Source organism: Plodia interpunctella, chromosome 4 (genome assembly GCF_027563975.2).
Source record: "Plodia interpunctella isolate USDA-ARS_2022_Savannah chromosome 4, ilPloInte3.2, whole genome shotgun sequence".
NCBI classification, from domain to species: domain Eukaryota; kingdom Metazoa; phylum Arthropoda; class Insecta; order Lepidoptera; family Pyralidae; genus Plodia; species Plodia interpunctella.
Window position 1 is genome coordinate 567120 of NC_071297.1, and position 18827 is coordinate 585946.

General features: G+C 37.2%; 4 protein-coding genes across 8 annotated transcripts; 1 reads left to right on the forward strand and 3 right to left on the reverse strand.

Annotated features, from left to right (window-relative positions):
* Positions 1-2257: 2257 nt before the first annotated feature.
* LOC128669099 (uncharacterized) lies at positions 2258-4260 on the reverse strand. The gene is made up of 4 exons (XM_053743582.2): positions 3840-4260; positions 3007-3217; positions 2667-2748; positions 2258-2487 (listed from the first exon to the last, which is right to left on the reverse strand). Exons 1-4 carry the CDS (start codon positions 3978-3980, stop codon positions 2379-2381), a joined length of 543 nt encoding a protein of 180 aa, XP_053599557.1. The 5' UTR covers positions 3981-4260; the 3' UTR covers positions 2258-2378.
* A 304-nt stretch (positions 4261-4564) lies between these two features.
* On the reverse strand, positions 4565-8291 carry LOC128669096 (uncharacterized). Of its 4 annotated transcripts, none has more exons than XM_053743573.2 (5): positions 7977-8291; positions 6187-6382; positions 5684-5904; positions 5186-5316; positions 4565-4863 (listed from the first exon to the last, which is right to left on the reverse strand). In XM_053743573.2, exons 1-5 carry the CDS (start codon positions 8121-8123, stop codon positions 4641-4643), a joined length of 918 nt encoding a protein of 305 aa, XP_053599548.1. In that variant the 5' UTR covers positions 8124-8291; the 3' UTR covers positions 4565-4640. The 4 variants fall into 4 exon arrangements, with proteins under 4 accessions (XP_053599548.1, XP_053599551.1, XP_053599549.1 ...); XM_053743576.2 differs by having other exon boundaries at positions 6205-6382; positions 7986-8290; XM_053743574.2 differs by having other exon boundaries at positions 7986-8290.
* Positions 8292-8331: 40 nt separating this feature from the next.
* On the forward strand, positions 8332-11750 carry LOC128669097 (uncharacterized). Its single transcript, XM_053743578.2, has 5 exons — positions 8332-8737; positions 9299-9470; positions 10320-10540; positions 10770-10900; positions 11297-11750. Exons 1-5 carry the CDS (start codon positions 8603-8605, stop codon positions 11478-11480), a joined length of 843 nt encoding a protein of 280 aa, XP_053599553.1. The 5' UTR covers positions 8332-8602; the 3' UTR covers positions 11481-11750.
* A 137-nt stretch (positions 11751-11887) lies between these two features.
* LOC128669095 (histidine-rich glycoprotein-like) lies at positions 11888-18827 on the reverse strand. Of its 2 annotated transcripts, none has more exons than XM_053743571.1 (4): positions 17693-18827; positions 16630-16849; positions 14381-14573; positions 11888-13501 (listed from the first exon to the last, which is right to left on the reverse strand). In XM_053743571.1, the coding sequence occupies exons 1-4, from the start codon at positions 18620-18622 to the stop codon at positions 13360-13362; spliced, it is 1485 nt and encodes a 494-aa protein (XP_053599546.1). In that variant the 5' UTR covers positions 18623-18827; the 3' UTR covers positions 11888-13359. The 2 variants fall into 2 exon arrangements, with proteins under 2 accessions (XP_053599546.1, XP_053599547.1); XM_053743572.1 differs by having other exon boundaries at positions 18215-18761.

Genomic DNA, 18827 nt, shown 5'->3' on the forward strand with positions numbered 1-18827 from the left:
AGGCCAGAACAGTTACCTTGTACTCTATATCTACTGTGTGTTGTACTCACACAGTTATAAACCTTTTCATGTTTTTGTACACCAATTATATCAACAAGACTGTCTGATCTATAGTTTTTTCATCATGAGTTTTCCTGTTTCGAAACAAGGAAACTGATTTCTTAGTATTCAAATACTACTCACGAACTCTTGAGGAAACTTAATATTATCTAACTAGTGACTTGACTGATCTTTATTTTTACATGTGCAGTTCTTATTATTTTCTATAAAAAAATATGTGTTAAAAAATATGTGGGACATGTTCCAAATATTTTCTGTGTTTGACAAATGCCCAACTTTGTCATGTTTACTATATGATGAATCAAATGTACCTATATTAATAAAGATTAGATTCTAGGTGCTCATAAATTACTGACTTTTTACCTACCTAATTCCTTTTATCCTTTTGCAACCACCTTTATATTGGGAAAGGCTGAAATGGTACAAAACAACGGCTATATCCACTTAAACATATAATATACATCAATTATTACTAACTACAGGAATAAATACAAAATGTTCAATTTGTTCCCTGTTTCGAGTTGTACTTAACTAACAAAATGTATAAACCAAAATAACTTTAAGATAATATTTACATTTCATTTTTGTAGCTACCATAATATTACAAATAAATACTAAAATGTTAATATCTCACTACAAATAAATTGTATGCATAAACAATACAATTTCCATACAACGCAAAACAGGTTATCTATCTTATATTGAAGGCTTTGTTATCTATGAAGGCATCTTCACGGACTCAGTGGAGGGTCATCCTGTCCTATCATCACATCTTCATACATGACGTCGTTGTTCCTTCTTAGGTTTATCTTTTGGCGAACATATTCCACTAAGTTATACTTTCTTATGACTAAAGCAAGGCCTCCCGCTAATAGTGCTAATGTGAACAGCGTTACAAGCACTGCAGTCGTGGCGTGGCTAGTCGGAGAGGCACTTCCCGGCTTGCACTCGTCATCCACCATGGTGAACCCCGATACACACTCACAACGGTTGGAAGCCTCTATGCACTTCTGATTATCTCCTGGACATGGTTCTATAGCGGTCACATTGCAGGACAGGATGTGGTCTGTTAAAAAGAATAAAGTTCTCGCATAACACCGCCAGAATAAATTGATTCAATTAAATGATTGTCGGCTACTTACCAGTGTAAGCGAAGTGTACAAGGTTCAGAATTAACGCAGCGATATCGAAGGTTCTTAGTCTCATGTCTGCAAAATGCTGCGCTACTGTATATTTACATCACAAATTATTACCGGCAAAACAAAAAGTTTTTGTTTTTAGGAAACAATGGGACAATGAATCTTCACTTCCACGACTTGCAAGCAAAACAACCAACGTCAGTGAGTGAGACCACTCGGTCAGATGTCAGCCGGACTTGACATTGGCTGTCAAACCCAATGTCAACTGATGCGTTTCGTTACACCTTTGTACACGATGCGTTTGGTTTCTTTTATGAAAATACAAAAAAACCGCAGTTTTATACTAATAGGGAGTATTACTGCACATTTATCCCGCCAGAGTACTGCACTATATGTTAAATATACAACAGCTTTGCCGCATTTTGCTATGTCGATTAAAACGTTTTTTTTTTAGAGTATTAATCCTTTCATGAAGTAAGCATTCGTTTGTGAAAATATACAATAATGTAACACATTCAGAAAACTATGGGATACGCCTCACGCTGTAAAATTTTGGAACCAGTAAACGGTCGAAAAGAAGTTCTGAACACTTCACACGTGAAGACTTATTAAAATATGGACTTCATACAGGTAAGATCTTCAGTCAAAATCTAGTTTATATCAGTTTATGACCACAATTGACGAAGCAGAACACAACCTAAAATAGTGTTATTATTTTCAGGATATACTACTAAATGCTTCCTTTTTCCTTTAAACTCGCACCACGATTGCGTAGAAGGTATTTTTGATCGTAAATCTGCAACAATATTGAAAATTGGTGCTTTTTGCCTCCATTGGCAATGTTGTGTACCTTAGTTGTACCAGTAGCGCCATCTGCGCTGAGCTTTGCGTAATTTGCCCTATTCAAGCACCTAATACTGTATAAAACTATGTAAAAGCAAAGTCCCGCCCGCCCCAAATACTGACAATGACTGAAAATTCATTCTTTCAAGATAGGATCTTAGGGAGTTATTAAGTACCTACTGCTGGAATTTTTGTTATCTAAAAATAAAGTAAGTTACATTTAAAAAAGCATTTTATTCTTACAATTACATGGTTACAAAAGTTAATCTAATGGAAAAAACATAAACTTCTATCAGTCTAGAAATTACATTTATCTAGTAGCTAGGCAGCCTTATACTAAAAGTCCTCTTCACCAGAACCATATGTGTATTTTTCTGGAAGAATATAGTCCTTAGGATCGTGGCCGTAAGCCTCTACTCCACCATTTCCATCTGGAGCGCCCTCTCTGCAAAAATTTTTGAAAAAAAAAATGCAAGTGGCCTTGTGGTTGTGTACCGCAAGGTCCGAGGTTCGAATCATACTTAACAAATATAGGTTCTCACAGACTTTCGCCTTTATAAGTATTATTATTGGGATGGGATTCGGAACTGTCAGACGGAGAAATAATTTTAAGTTTCAACTTACCTCAAATCTTCATGACCTATTTCTGCTCTGTCGTCATTGTGATCGATTTCTTCAACATCTTTTGGCCTTCGTCGTTGTTCGGCTGAAAATGAAAACAAATATAATTATTTAAAAAAAAATTCAACGTTACAATTGAACTTAATAACTGTATCAGCTCACATATTTTATTTGGTCTTCTGCAACAGAACATTGAAAGCAATTAAAAGCAAACTTTCATCCTTTCATATTTATTGCATCTTTTACAAAGGGCGTTAAGTCAAATTCTAAAAGATCCAACTGAAAAATCGTCTGATAAATTTCAATGGTCGCCTAATAATTTTTGCTGGTCGCCTGAGGTCACCTTTCCTCTCATCCTGGTGGCTGTAGGCGCCATCTTGTTCTCCTTTGTCGAGGCCGTAGGAGTCCTGTTTCTCGAATTCGTAATTGTCGCCAGCCTTTTTGTGGAAGGAGTCGAAGTGTTGGTATCCCTTCTTGCCGCCACCAGACTTCTTTCGAGAGTAACCAATCTCACCGTCACCTTCGTTCTCGTATGACTTGTGCCAGTCGTCGGGCTGTAAAGGTATACTTATTAATAAAAAAATATATCACGATAGGAGTGAAAATTTCATCAATGCAAGAACCCTCCATTGAATCTGGTCGCTTTTGGGTGCAGTACTTAGGTAAATAAATTCAATCAAATTGGATATTGCTGTTCTGTGGATTTATTTTTATCTAATGTCGAAACAATAGATCAACAAAAAAGTATTAAAAAAATATCCGGGTTGAATCAGACAAACATAGTTTTACTAAGTACATAAATGGTTGTCAATGTAATTTCTGCCCCATAACTAAAATAATTTTACTTTTCAATGTCAATTTCGCATGATCGACCTTGTGATTGACCAGCACGACGCATGACTGTGCTTGCCTAGGCAGATATTATTAGTTCCAGGTACCTATCATAAAACAATCTCTCAAAATCTGTGTTCTTAGCTACCCTAACTAAACGTATTTTTTAATTTGCAAAGTATTTTTTAATCAGCAAAAGTGCAAGTATTTGAAATTATATATATTCCAAGTATTTATTTGCAAAGTAGACAAAAATATCAATTTGCTCCTTGTAAAGCAAACTTTCTTACACATAATAAACATTGTAGAAATAATGGCAGAAATATAACAAATAAGAAAACTCACCGCAGCTGCCCTCACTTCCCGTATATAAGAACCAACTGACACAGTGTCATCTGCCATTTCCAAATCTTGTAGAGTAACAGCCGGACCACCCATCGCTACGTGCAAAGCGCCCAACACTATGGGCAAGAACCTAACAGACATTTTTAAAATCTAATTCTGCAACTAAAAGATCTAATTACGGAAGATTTCGTGATATTATTTGCTTTAGAAAAACAGGGCTTGGCGCGTTCAGTGCGACTCAAAATAATTCTACGGTCTCTAATTTATATAACTGCGGATTGCGATGGAGAGAATCTTTCACAATGTCGGCAGCTTGACTGACCCTTGGCAAACTTCTTCGCGAGGTTTTGTGAGAGTTTGCTGATGACTAAGTATTGCTTTTTGCTGTTTTAGATTAAGTATCTTTGATTAAAAGATGTCGACGTAAAAATACCTAATAATAAACTTTAATGCTTACAACAATGTTGTCTCGATTAGGACACTTTTTGGATGTACCGATTCTAAAATTTAAAAGTTGTGATAAATGCACCTTGCAAAAGTTATCCTTTTGTCATAGGATTTTTTCTCCAAACTACTGAATACAATAAGCTAGTATTCATGCATTCATCCTTTAAGAGCCAAATACGAGCGTGATTATAAGACTAATTGGCCCCATATAAATTAAAATTACTTGGGTAGATAGGTACATAGTTATAGAAGTGTGTCATGTAAATAAAACAATAATGTCTTAGCAGCCGTCACTAAGCCGTTAACTTATATTGTTTCCTTATATTGTTACACGCGGATAAATTTGTATTTAAATCATGATTCAGCAGGTTTGACGTCTGGTGTATGTGAAGTGTAAACTGCAAGAAAATGTGATCTTTTTCCTTTCTTCTTCTCATCTGGCCTTTCTTCCACACTTTTTGCGTGTTTTGATTCTGTTCTCGGTGATTTATCAGCAGTTTCTTTTATAGCATCAGGATATACATCGTATGTAAGGACCCATTCTTTCTTCAGGTCTAAGTCTTCGAGTGATTGGGCACTGCAGGAGGAAAACCAAGCTTAAATTTGATTTATCTTTATATTGAGTACCCGAACTAAATGTGTCTTTGTTATTTTTTAGTAAACATTCGTTCATTAATAAATAAATAGATGAATTTATGTAATGTCCACAATGGATTACGAAAACTTTATTGGAAAAGAAATTTGTTCCACTTCTCAATTTCAAATGCCTCGTCTTCTCCTGAGTAAGACCAATTCTCCTACACGTATTCATATAACAATTGGATCTTTAACTTATTTATTCTCTTAACAGACAGATTTCGCACGAATAATATTAGTATGGATATGGATTGTCCACTTACATGACGGCGTCACAGGTGTCAAACCTAACGACCTTGAAGCCCACATCCCGACCTCGCTGGATGGCGTTTCGAGCGAGCACGTTGATGATATCAGATCTTTTCGGAGTGTCCAATGGAACCATCAATGTTATCTGTAACAAATTGAGTAGGTACATCTCGTCCGAAATACAGGAAACTAAGGATACCTTATTATTTAATAGTATCTATTAAATAGCCATTTATGTCCCAGTGTAAGTCAAAAGCCTTCTCTCTTTCTTAAACGACGCCCGGTCCAGTGCTATTCAGCTTGTCCAGCGCATCCTTGGACGACCCGGCCGCCTTTTGTCATTCAGGAACCCAATCCGTCACTTGCTTGACCCAATGCTCTGGAGACATTCTGATGACGTGTCTTGCCCAATCACATTTCAAATTTACTGCTTTTGAGCTATGTACGTAATTTTAGTTTGGGATTGGGATCGCAATATGGTGTTACGTATACGATCTGAAAGTTAAACGTACCTGTAATATCTTCTGCACACGATATTTATCGTGCAAGGCGGGTGCGCGCAGGCAATGGGCAGTGAAGTGCATCAGTCGTCTGGATTTGGTGCACCGCATGCAGCGGGCCCAGCGTTCCAACATGGCCGCATCCCACGGGCAGATAGCGGTGCCCAGAGCCAGCCCGCGGACGGAGCCCCAGCCACGGCGGGCTTCCTGCTGCTCCGCTAGCATGGAGTGCCCTGTAACATTTGGGAAATTGATTTTTATTTAGTTAAACTAACTACACTAAACTTATGCCTGCTATTCATTATTGCGACAGCGAAAAAATTTGTGGTTTCTCACCTAGAAAAGGTCTACTACACGGGCAATATTTCCGTATGTGTCGCGGTAACTACATTTTCAAAGAGGGTCAGGTAAAAAAATCCCAATCGTTCAATGTGTTATTGAGTATTTCTCGAAATCATAGTCTGAGTATCTCCTTGGAGTTTGAAATGATGATGATCTCCTGATACGGTACTTACAAAGAAAACCGGACAGACCTTGAGCGAGAGCCCTGGCTACATAGTCGCAGAGAATCAAATGTGAGCCGCTGGGGGGCGCGGCGAGCCCGGGCCAGGCGCTCCGAGCATGCTCGCGAACGAAGCGAAGCACGCGTGGCACGTCCGAGGCGCGCGCGCGACGCACACGAACTCGCTCCTCACTCTCATTGCCCTGCACCTGCAAATTTTAAATTTACTTTTTATTTTTTGTTGAGAACGTATAATGACCTTTCTTTCGTGTCTGATGAATGTCAAAATTGGAATTTAGAAAAATACTTGTGATGGAGGTTCGAGGAAAGAAGACGCTTTTGATATGGTGAGGGTAAACTTTTAATTTAAAATTGCATAGCCTTAACTAAAATAAAACTAGAAAAAGTGTACAAGATATTTATTTTGCAAATATGGATTCAAATCTTACAATACATAATAATATTTGGTTAATAATGATTTTACCGTGTTCTATGGTCGCTGCGCACTGGAACTCGAACCCGGGCGTGGTTCTCTTCTTCTCGATCTGTCTGTCTGCCAACAGTCTACTCTATTTTGTTTTGTTAAACGTGGTGTCTCAACCGGTATATAAATGTCTCTTGGAGATCTTGCTCGCTTGGGCGGGAGTTTGCTTGAACTCTCTGATTGTGTTTTCGAAGTTCGCGGTTGCTCTTTTCCAAAAAGCATATCATCAACTTTTGTCTTGAATACTTTATCTCTTAATTCAGTGTTCACTGCAGGTAAAATTAAATTACGCCTAGTGATTGAATCGGCATGTTGAGAGTCACAGAGAATCCGTCCTGTATCCATTATTAAGCGAAGTAGATTGGGATCTTTCTCATCTCTGTTCAAAAGAATAGTGAGAGCTTCACCTAAGCAAGCTATGGCACAGCTTCTTTGTTTTTGTCTATTAGAAATTGCTTTATCTCTTTTAATTATATTATCTGTTAGAATTTCTTTTATCTCAGGATTTAAATTTGGAGCATCAATTAATTTGCAATTAATGGGAGGTAGATGGTTTTGTAGGATCTCTTTTCGCTGTTGTTTCGTTAGACCTGTAGTTGCTATAAACTCAAAACGACTGGCTAGTTCATTTTGTATGGGTTTACCATCTACTGAAGTAATGGATGGATCTGTACCCATTATTGCCAGAACGTTATTTAATTGGCGCTCGTGATGCTTGACGACTACAGCATGCCTTTTCATGTTTTGGGGAGCACTGAATGGTAGGTAGACGGCCATGGCGGAACCTTCAAAATCAAAACTGACTTTACGATCTGTAATAAAAAATAGGAGTTATAACTCCCAATCACTTAATAACAAAATTTGTTTACTATAATCTCTAAAGTAAGTACAATGCCAAACTAAAATAAATAAAAGTTTACCTTGGCTGGAGGAGCTGGAATCACGCCTGGTCGAATTTCCGCGACCAAACTTACGTACTTTACTCTTCAGATAATTCATAGTGACCACTTGTTTTTATTTTTTTGAAGTAAATAAATATTGAAAGTTCTTGTTTTTTAGATCATAGTAAGTACCTATTAAATTACCCGTTAAATGTTAAAAGATTAGATAATATCTCAGTAACAATTGTCATGTTTCTATCAAGTGTATGAAGAGGAGAGCCTCAATTGCTTGAATGTAAGTAGTAGCTTTCGGGTAGGACGAAATTCAATACAGGATTAAACTCAAATTGGTTGAAAGCATCGTTGTTGGCCCTTTGAAAGTAAATCTGTCAAGAGGGCCACATGCTCCTCTTACTAGATTACAAGGTAATGAATTACATTTTGTACCGTCACTTGCTTGGATTCAGTATCGGCCTTTGGAGTATCCGAGAAGCTTCTTTTGAGCTGATTGGCTAAGACGTTGTAGAAGGGTTTCCTGAAGCCACTTCCAGAAAAACACTTTAAGAAATTGGTCATCAAGGACATACTGGGCAGAGGAGAGTGAAGAAGACTTTGCTTAATTACACACACAATTTTATTTTCTGTATCATGATTACGGCTTAGTAACTTGAATTTTGTTGGAAAAAAATAATAAATAATGGTGGCTTAATGACGGCTGCTATGACGTTTGAATATTTATTTGTTTTTGTGTGTCAAGTTTCATAGCATGCCTGTTTTTCGTTAATTAAAATCAAACGCAAAAGAACTATTTAAAGACGCTAATGTAAAAAGTGTTGATATCATTATACCAGTTAAACGTTATTTTCATAGTGATAGTAATCAAAACTTCTTAACATATCTCTATGACATGATAGCAAGATGCCACATGCCACATTAGAAATATGTCTAAATTGTAAAATAAATAACCAAAAATATGTTAAAACACAAATAAACTAAATATTCATTTACAAAAAGGGGGAAATTGTAAAGTAGTTGAACAGAATGGAACCTAGGATAGAGGAACAATGATTAGGGCGTTCTCAAATGGTGTTCTCTCACGAAGTCTGCTGAGCCAAGCGTTGATCAACACACGGGCGCCTATACGTTGTAGGAAGCCCTCACCTTGTGACACGTGCCTCTTTCCTCAAGACAAGAGACCAGTAAATAACTCCACGTTTATTACTTTACAAAGCTAAGAGTTTTAGATCATCGTTCCGATATGTATAGTTCAAAGTATGTCTATCGCAATTCAGTGAGGTACTGTGGCGAATGTGACGGGTAGCTTCGAGCCGGGTTCTATCCGGGGTGGAATTTTTAACCAGTTATGATTACTTTACATTTAAATGTACCTGTAGCAGAATATGTAGGTACCACACAGTTACAATAACGTCTACTTCTCATGGTTTACGATATGTTATAATTATTAAGATTAACTGTTTCACTCTCAGCTGTACCGGCTCAAAATCCGAAATCCGCCAAAAAATATAAAATGTTGAACATTCGGCTGTGGTTTTACGACTAGCCTTTTTTTTAGTTTCACCTGTCCGATGTTTGTCTATAGGTAATCAAGCCTTGCAAAATGAATTTCACCTACAAAGTTAACAATATTATTATGATATTATCCTCAACAGTATCAGCACGGACATTTTTTGTCACGCGTTCATTGCGTGGCAAAAATGTCATTTTTGTAAAATTTTGGTAAATATTTTTTTCTTTGTTAGTGTTTCGACATCGCCAATGTGGTGGTGGATCGCGGCAACCAGTGCCACGCGAAGTTCATCAGGTCCTTCCTGTACAACCACTTCTGGCCGCGCGAGCCCAGCGTGGTGGGCTTGTGGATGAGTCTCAACTCACAGTACTTGGATGTACTCACCGACAAGTATGCTCATTCAGGTTTGTACTTGAAATATATTTCTAAACTAAACTACCAAGCTTTGCCAAACTACATATAGTGTCAATCGAATATGGCCATATTATCGATAGCAATTTAGGAGCAATTGATTAGAGCTATTGATAAATCAAATCATTTATTCTGAAATTTGAACTTCACAGGCACTTTTTCATATCATATTCTAAATTAATTAATATTTACCAAAGCCAAGCTACTAGTATTTCGGAACCACTACTACTGAGAAGAAATGCCGGCGGCACCCGTTCAAGAGTTGACGCATGGGTTAGCCATCACAAAGCTTAGATAGATAATGAACTATACTATTGATAGTACTGAAACGTGATGCCGAGTAGACTATCGATATCAACTATCGATGGTATCAGCAGTCTACTCATATATTGTATAGTCGAAATTATCAATAGTAAGCAAAAATATCGATACCACCATCGTAAGTTGACTGTAGAGTGGCAACACTACAAGCAGGCAAGCTACTTTTTGAAGTGCAACACCGGGGTAATTAATACTAATACGCGCTTATATTTCGCCTTGGATGGCCTGTGGTGGCCTATTAAAACCAGTCACGTTGATCTAAAAACACGGCGGGATTAAAATTTGAAGCTGGAACCTATGATGTAATAGCATCACAAGCAGACATTTTCGATTTTAGTACCCTCTAGACTCTGTCTAGCCTATAAGGGATAAATACGTCTGTCTATATCAGTACTAAGTACTAGTAATCTAGTAGTAGTGACTAGATAAGGCTAATAATTCGGTTATATTTGAAGAAGTTCATATTGAAACATTATTTATTGTAGTTCAAAAAAGATCACCTTAAAAACAAATAATTCCAGGAGACAGATTCATAGCCTACGAGAAGATCGCCCGAACCGGCGAGCGCAAGATGATAGGAGTGCTGGTCGCCAACAAGCTGTTCCCGTGGCATGCTGATGAGCTGGAGGAGTGGGCTCACTTCACCCCCTCGAAGCCCGAGCGACACCGCATGTACTTCACCGCCCATTGCATCAAGAGTCCTAATCTATTCAAGAAATATAATGTGGACTTCATTTATGATGTACGTTACGAGTATATGTTGCTGTTGAGAAGTTGATTTACTTCTCAACAGCATTTAAATAACCTGGCTCTGTCTCAAATGGTCACGTTGACTAACAAGTTTGATCCTTGACAGGTGCGGAACCCTAAAATTAAATCATTTTTATCCCGAGCTAATCTAATCCATGGAAACTTTCCTATATCATCTCCAGAACGAGAATATTGTTATAATATCATACATATATTCCCAGGTAGAAGTGCTGACCACAGCGTCCGAAGTAACGGCGCAAGGGGTCGGCACTCTCCTGCTGCAAAATGCGCTCCTTCAAGCCTACGAGCTGCGTTATCCGCTGGTGCAGGTTGTCGCTTCCAGCCAATACACGTGAGTCATCATCGTCTATCTCTCTCTCTCATGAGTGTAAAGCGTCAGCAGCTACTTTTTTCCCACTTTGAACGGTCTTCGCCATCCTTAATTGTCATACTTACCACTAAAAAAATCCGCAATAACTTCAAGCCAGTAACAGAATAGCAATAGCATACCAAAGAGAGTTGCAGGCAGTCGGTTAGTCAGAAATGACAGCAGAACCTACATTAAAGTTTTATTATTTAATTTAAAATACAGATACAATACACATAAAACCGCAGACAAATACATGTCACTACAAGTATAAATATTTGCCCGCGCTGGGAATCGAACCCAGGATCTCCAAGTAGCAAACAGGCGTTACCACTACACCAGGTCCGACGACCTGTGACCAAAAGTAACTTTATTATACAGCGCAAGAATCTGCGAGAAGTGTGGCATGAAGCGGGAGTGGGAAATGGACTACACAGATTTTGTGGACGTCTACGGCCAGCGCGTGTTCTTCCCCCGTAGGCCTCACCACACTGTCGCTATCTACGTCAAATACAAGGACCCCAAGATCGGAGCCATCGTCCCGTGCAAACCCCAATTAACTTAACAATTTCTCGTAGATACAAACAGTATTATGTCAAACCGTAGTTTGTAAATTGGCTGTGTTTCACTGATAACTTAATTGAGCGTATATTATATACACTTCAGTTAAAGCTATGATTAGAAATTGTTTATAAGCAATGCACTATCTACCATTTATTGAAACTTCGGTGTAGGATTGGAGCGAATCCACGAATGAGAATTTGAGTGATTTTTCCTTGAACGATATTGACAAGTCAAGCCAAAAACACGTTATACATGAGTTGATGTGTCAAACAAGAAAACCTAATTATGAAGTAATATTACATTAGAATTTTAATATACATAAAATATTATATTTTGAACTCGATCGTGGCTGTGCTCACATATTGCAATATGTATCTTAGACATTAGACATAAATGAAACGTGACATATCAAAAATAAATTTGTTTTAATTAACAAAATGACTATCGATCTCTACAGAAACTTTCAAACTGAGACAGTAAATAAATATTCTAAATGATGAAAGTAGAATAATTGAAGTAAATAGACACTCAATAGTTTTTGTCTTGAGGAAGCGAATATGTGTATAGGGTGATAGGACATGCTAGGCATTTCTGCATCAGGGGAGTTATTTCTAGTAGTAAAGTATAAGAAACAAGGAAATGAATTTTAAGTAAACATTCAAAATTATTTTTTTTTAAATGTAACGATTTGTGTTTTCGTTCGTAATATAAAACTTATATACAAAATATTAACTTATTAAAAAGTTAAATAAGAAACAGTTTATTTATTTATATGGTAACTTACATATAAACCTTACTATTGTTAGTATCCATTATATTATTTAGATACTTTTGTGTGAATATGTTCAACAGGAATGCTTAATACTACCCATTAATGCATTTGGTAACATAGTTTGCGTGAATATCGTCTAACTCTTAGATCATTTACTAAATGATCTTAGGTCTAACTAGATAGAATAAGAACTGTTAACAAAAAACTTAACAATAAAGAAAATAATTTGAACGAGGACAGATAGCAAAAAAGCAAAAACCACATGTTTGCTTAACCCAACCCAATCTAAGTGACCGATTCGCCACGCTTACGCAACCAGAAGTATCAATAGGTTTTTGTACCGATTAATTTATTGCATTTGAACTGCAATGGTGTTGGAATGGTTTTTATAACTTGAAAAACGTGACGAGCAGAATGAGCTTTGAGTTTGCAAAAAATTATGACCACAGATTAGCCCGCGAAGGCGTTTTAAATCTCTGGATAGGGTCATATTGACACAATAATTTAGATTAAGGTTTTAAATATTAACAACATAAATTTTTCAAAGCTATTTGCAAACAATGTTGATCTCACTTGTATCATTTTTTGATCAAAATATAATCTTAATAATACGGAATGTTATTTGTTCAATACATGAATGGAAATCATTCAAATGATATATGATGGTGTGAAACAGACTGTAACAAACTAAGTTTCTATACTAATATACTTATTTCTAACACAAGGTCCTCACTATAAAATGAATTGGCATATCTTATTATATTATCATCCTCTGGGTCTTGAGAAAAAATCGAGCCTCCTGTTATCCGACTTCTTATCACTAAATCTTTATTTCTATGGCGTATCGAATATAAATCGATAAAATTAAATGAACACGATACAACATCTCGATTTTCCCAAATGCGATGACATTATTGAAAGCATTCCCATTAAATTTTGACTTTTTTGTCATATTTTCTTCCGAGTTAGTTGTCGAAACTAATTCTAGATGTTACTTCTTTAAGAACAAACACAAATTGTTGTCATTCAAAAAATCTGCCAACAAAATGTTGACAATATGAAATGGGAATGCAGACCGCGCACTGGCAACTTTTAGTCAAATATTGAATTAGTTCTTCTTCTCATATCCCCATTGCGAGCCTCCTTCCTTGCCCCCTTTCTTCCCATGCTGCGAGTGCTGGGCATGGTGCTCCTCGTGACCCTGACCTCCCTTATAGCCGGTGTGGTCCTCGTCTAAGTGGCCCTTGTTGCTGGAATGAAACACAACACCGATATGAGAACAAGAACGTAAATATATAACGTGAAGATGGAGATACCAATGAAAAATCGCGTCAAACTTCTGAAAAAGAAAAATGAACAAATAATTAACAATTTAAAAGAACCGTTGTTACTGAACTTTTGGTGTTGCTCCTTCTTTGCTAATGAAAAGTTCTATATTTTTTTGTAGGTGAAAATTAGCATCAATCATTGATGCTATATATTATATCATATTTTATTTTCATTTAAAAAAGATGTATTGCTTTTTATACGTTGTATTTAGACATTAAAATTGAATATAAATAGAATATTTTAAAATTGATCTACCATAGGTCAACATACGTTCATTCAATACTCTGCTAACGTCTGTATCTAATAATACCTTCAAATGACGACACAAAATAGTTTTAGGGCCAAATTCTATATTTACATACCTATGTATTCCCGTAATTTCTTTCGTGAAGTCATATACCATTTTAACAATATTTTCCTTTGTTCTTCGATCATAAGATCTTTTTTATACTTGTAGATTTTACATTTGAACCTAGTTTTGTATTGTATATTTTTTTTCCAAAAGGATATTGACTGGGAAACATAGTATATGTGATGTTATTATTATTCATCTACATTACTTGTATACCAACTTCCCTCGATGAATTCATATCTGGAATTCACATGATGCGCCATCTTCTTGCTTCCCTCCCACACGTCTCAAACACGTCTCGTATAAATCGAACAACTTCTAATGAATCAATATCTGTATCCCTTCTTCTTCTCGACGCAGTCATGTCCAGAGTTGACTCGATGGGTTTTTTCTGCTAAAGTATCTAGAGCTAACGTTCTAAAATATACAGCTTCTTATAAATCACTACCTGTATCCCTTCTTTCCTCTCTCGACGAAGTCATGACCAGCGTTGACATGGTGCGCCTTCTTCTTCCCGCTCTCGTTCGAGGCGTGTTTTGCGTTGAACTTGCCGTAGCGGTGATGCTCCCCGCTCTTGTGGAAGTCGTCGTAGAACTTGTGCTCCTTGTGGAACTCGTCCTTGTGGTACTTATTGTGGTAGCCTAGAAATAATTGTATCAAATTTTATAAATTGTTGTTTACATATATTTAGTTTGCTAATTTTACTAGTCAAGCTAGCATTCTGATTATTTTTGGTATTCACGTATATGTACTTGTGGGCAAATTTTATGTTTTTCTTACGTCCAGCAGTGGACTTCTTGTGGCTGAGTTGTGGAGAAAGGCACAAAATAGGTTATATTGAGCTATTCTGTTCCCTACTTTTTTATCTTCTTAGCATCTCGACTCGGCGAATCTTATTAGTAAAAACCAATACGACGCCACGGATCAATGTTTAATGATCATCTAGCTGAAGTCAAACAACACTGGTTATATTATTAACAAACTATATAATAATAACCAATTACACCAAATGAGAATAACAAACAATGCTGTACAGACAGACATACCACATAAATCAAGTCTTTTCCCACGGTACAGTGGTGTTCTAAATGTTTGTTTTTATTGCCGTGCGCGTTATGACTTTACCCACATCACTGTAATATTTTAAAATCTGTGACCCAAATATTGTTTTACATAGAATATTAATTCATTTATGAGATAGTATAGGTATATGAAACTAAATGTCCAGAGACCTTGCACGGATCACTATGCCACTATAAGAGCTATACAATAAAATAATTTCTAAGCAAAAGAACAATGAAGTAGAAGATTTTTCTCATTACCGCAGGATCTGCCGAATAAGTAGTCTTACTAGTTGAGCTACTTCGATTTTTTTATAGTATACTATTTAGAAATATTAATTTAAATGTGTTTTCACACATGAAGTTCCGCCGAGCAGTCTTTCTAGTCGAACTAAGTAATATATTATTAAATTTCATTTCATTCGAATATACGTGCCTTATTTTACCCCGATGTTGATCTCGACTATGGTTCCTTGAGAACTGATTGAATTTAAAAATGTTCTTTTTTTCTAAGCATAATTTGTTGAATGGGATTCAATTTACGTGTTGTGCATTATGTTTATTTGTATTAAGATTATTTTCTTTATTCCATTGTAAGCTCTGTTGGAGGCCAGTAACACGAAACCATTTCATTACTCAACATTATAAGTATTTTGCCTGTAAATAGGTACTTACTTATTTAAATAAGGTACATTACAAAAACTTTTATGCCGATTGCAAAACCCTAAGGCACGTACGTAGCCAATTCTAGAAAAGTCGATATTTGCGGTTGGAGAAAGCGATCAATATTACATAAGATTTATTTGCGTTCCATTTGCTCCTACCTTTTTATACCATTATGCGGTAAACACCATGAAATTCAATAAGAACGAAACGCTTCCAAACCGTACTATTTTCGGTACAGTTTTTGCCGACGGCATTTCATTAGATGGTCGTGAGATACCGTGAACTGTGGTGAATTAAACTAATTATAGAATAGAATCCAAATATTGTTATTATTTATATTGTGACTTCATGACATAAAAGTAATTAAAAAGTTTGAAATTACGAGATAATCATGGTTAATTAAACAATTGACCATCGTATTGACAGTCTGCTAAAAATAATTTAAGTTTTATTATAACAACTTCGTGTACACAGAAATGTCAACCAAGTATCTCGAATATTATTAGGCCCTGTTTCTGCGTGTGATCGCATCGCTAATATTTGCACATTGCATATTTGCATTTGTAGGAAAGACGAATGCACTGACATGTAGGTAAATATTTATTTATTCGATTATAGTTTATTTAAATTGCGGAGATATTGTAATCTCACCTCTAGCTATCATTCATATATTTTATGTCAGTTACCAAGCACCCTACATATAAGTAGGTATTTTATTACGATTTCTGGAACTGGAATATTGTCAGGGTTTAGTATGTTTGCTAGTTTACTAAGAGTACAAGATAGGTATATCATAATTTATATTATAAGCTCCTAATAATAGTACCAATGTAAAAAAATATCTTTAATGGTTTGTATAGCTTCTTTAGTACATTACAGTTATTTTTATACAGTTAAATACTTATTGGCTTTGCTATGCATTGCACCTGTGCCTTTGTTTAGTTATGAAAAATGATAATTGCTTACTGACCTTTGGTCTTATGTCCCTTCTTATGTCCCTTCTTCTCTCCAAAGTGCGAGCCTCTGTGCCCATGCGCTTCTTCCTCGTGGCTGCCCTTGTGTCCAGCGTTGTCGTGATGCTTGTGTTTCTTGCCAGCCGCTTCCTCGTACTCCTTGCGATGGACCTCGTCAGTCTTATGACCTTTAGCCCCCTTGTCTAAGTGGTGGTCGGATTTGTAGCCTTTTGTACTCTGGAAATTGCGGCGGGAAGAATTAGGATTTTATACTCATTTATTTTGCACCTGATCGTAAGTTATTGGGTATTCTCTATTAGATTACTCTCCTCGTGATTTACTGCTTGCATATTTAATTTCTTATGATAAACAAATAAGTGAAATCTTATAGTACGTCTGAGTTAACAAATCTTGTAAAAATACCAACTAAATTATATTTTTCCTTACTTACATTCTCGCGTGACGCCGGAGTTTGCATATAAAAATTAAATTTTCGTCAAAAGGTTTATAATGTGCTTATTGTAATAAAAATTATGTTACTTACTCATTTGGTACTGAATGATATATTTCGCGAATGTCGTAGCCAGCATAATTTTAGTTCGTGTCGGGAAATATCTATTTCGGGATGACTACACAGACGTATTCGAAAATAGCTAGACATTTTGAATATCCTTTACGTGAAAGTATAAGCATAATATTCTATATGTAAAAATAATACATTTTAGAAATGCAACTATCAAGTTAAACTTACTATTTATACCTACTAGTTTTGTGTATACCCCTTAAAAAAATAAAAGGCTATCATCCTTTGTAATGAATTAAGTATTAAGTTTAAATTAAACATAATTTTATTATATTGAAGAAAATATATATGTACATACTATGAATGTAGGTACCAGGGGACATGTATGAATGCACACACTAACAAGAATACAATTATCTTACGAATAATGCAAAAATAATGAGACCTAGGCTTATTCAATCAAATGGTTCAAATACAATCTATAATGTTACCACAAAAATGTTTCCTCGTTATAATAAAAACAAAAAAAGCCCACAAAAGCACACAACACAGCATACCTTGCCCCCTCTATTAGCATGATGTCCGGCGTGGCCACTGTGTCCACCGCCGTGCGCGTGGTGGTGACCATGGTGATGTTGAGCAGCGGACCCGTACTGGTCTCCGGACAACTTCTTCGTCTGCGGCACAGGGGCTGACTGCACCGGTACAGGACCGAGAACAGGCGTCTCAGGGGCTACAGGAGACACAGAAGCGACTGGGGGTGCGACAAACTGAACATGATCATTCACAGGGTTAGGCGCAACATTTACAGGCAGGTTAGGAGTGACAAACTTCACGGGTTTAGACGCCACAGTCGGATTTTCAACAAACCTAACTGGCTGAGGCACATTGGGCGGAGCCACAAATTGAACGGGGTTTTGTAGAGTTACATACTGGGTTGGTTTTGGCGGAGCCGCATATTGGATAGGTTTTGGGGGAGACGTGTATTGGAGAGGTTTGGAAGCAACAGGCACATCAGGAGCGGCAAACTGAATAGGCTGTCCCACAGGCACAATAGGCTGTCCCGCATTTTGACTCACATCAGGGCTGAGATACCGAGCAGGCGCCGGCGCGCCAGGTACAGCATACACTCTGTGGTAATGCTCAGCGCTCGCTGCAAGCATCTCTTCGTAAGGCAATGAAGACGGGTACGCGTCGTCCGTAAACTCGTGGACTTCATACTGATGAACTTGGCGAGGCACTCTCGCATATTCGTCAGACCGCCGCACCCTATAGTGCCGGTCCGGAACCACCTCGTCATAACACCTCCTTTTCACTCTCACATGCTCCTCATAAGGTTCCTCGACGTAAGCTTCGCGTCTGCTTCTCTCGTGCGTTTCGACTTCTTCATTGTATTGTTCGTCGGCTTCCTCCTCCACCCAAGGTTCCTCAGCTATTTCGGCAACCGCGATTGCCAAAAGCGAAAGCCAGATCACCGCTGGCCGCATCTCGCCTGCACTGTACTGATCGACTAGTTTTTTGTTGACTTATAAACCTTTCACTAAAGGATCTTGCAATAGCGGGTACTCGAGTTCCGCGCGTCTGACAGTTTGCGACCTTTTTGTATCTGTGTCGTGCTTTATATCGTTCACTATATCAACATTGAGTGTTTGCCGAGATGAGACGCGCGCGCGGGATCGGCTGCGGTCGGCC

Bases quoted from the DNA above. Each gene is read 5' to 3' on its own strand.
- LOC128669099 (XM_053743582.2), bottom strand. From the start codon at position 3,980: ATGTCTGTTAGGTTCTTGCCCATAGTGTTGGGCGCTTTGCACGTAGCG. The intron at 2,749-3,006 runs GTGACCTCAGGC...TTTCATTTTCAG, and splicing joins CCACCAGGATGAGAGGAAAG to CCGAACAACGACGAAGGCCA. The intron at 2,488-2,666 runs GTAAGTTGAAAC...AAATTTTTGCAG, and splicing joins ATAGGTCATGAAGATTTGAG to AGAGGGCGCTCCAGATGGAA.
- LOC128669096 (XM_053743573.2), bottom strand. From the start codon at position 8,123: ATGTCCTTGATGACCAATTTCTTAAAGTGTTTTTCTGGAAGTGGCTTC. The intron at 5,905-6,186 runs GTAAGTACCGTA...CAAATGTTACAG, and splicing joins AGGTCTGTCCGGTTTTCTTT to GGCACTCCATGCTAGCGGAG. The intron at 5,317-5,683 runs GTACGTTTAACT...AATTTGTTACAG, and splicing joins GTGTGCAGAAGATATTACAG to ATAACATTGATGGTTCCATT.
- LOC128669097 (XM_053743578.2), top strand. From the start codon at position 8,603: ATGATTAGGGCGTTCTCAAATGGTGTTCTCTCACGAAGTCTGCTGAGC. The intron at 10,541-10,769 runs GTACGTTACGAG...ATATATTCCCAG, and splicing joins ATGTGGACTTCATTTATGAT to GTAGAAGTGCTGACCACAGC. The intron at 10,901-11,296 runs GTGAGTCATCAT...TTTATTATACAG, and splicing joins GTCGCTTCCAGCCAATACAC to CGCAAGAATCTGCGAGAAGT.
- LOC128669095 (XM_053743571.1), bottom strand. From the start codon at position 18,622: ATGCGGCCAGCGGTGATCTGGCTTTCGCTTTTGGCAATCGCGGTTGCC. The intron at 16,850-17,692 runs GTATGCTGTGTT...CGCAATTTCCAG, and splicing joins ATGCTAATAGAGGGGGCAAG to AGTACAAAAGGCTACAAATC. The intron at 14,574-16,629 runs GTCAGTAAGCAA...AATTATTTCTAG, and splicing joins GAAGGGACATAAGACCAAAG to GCTACCACAATAAGTACCAC.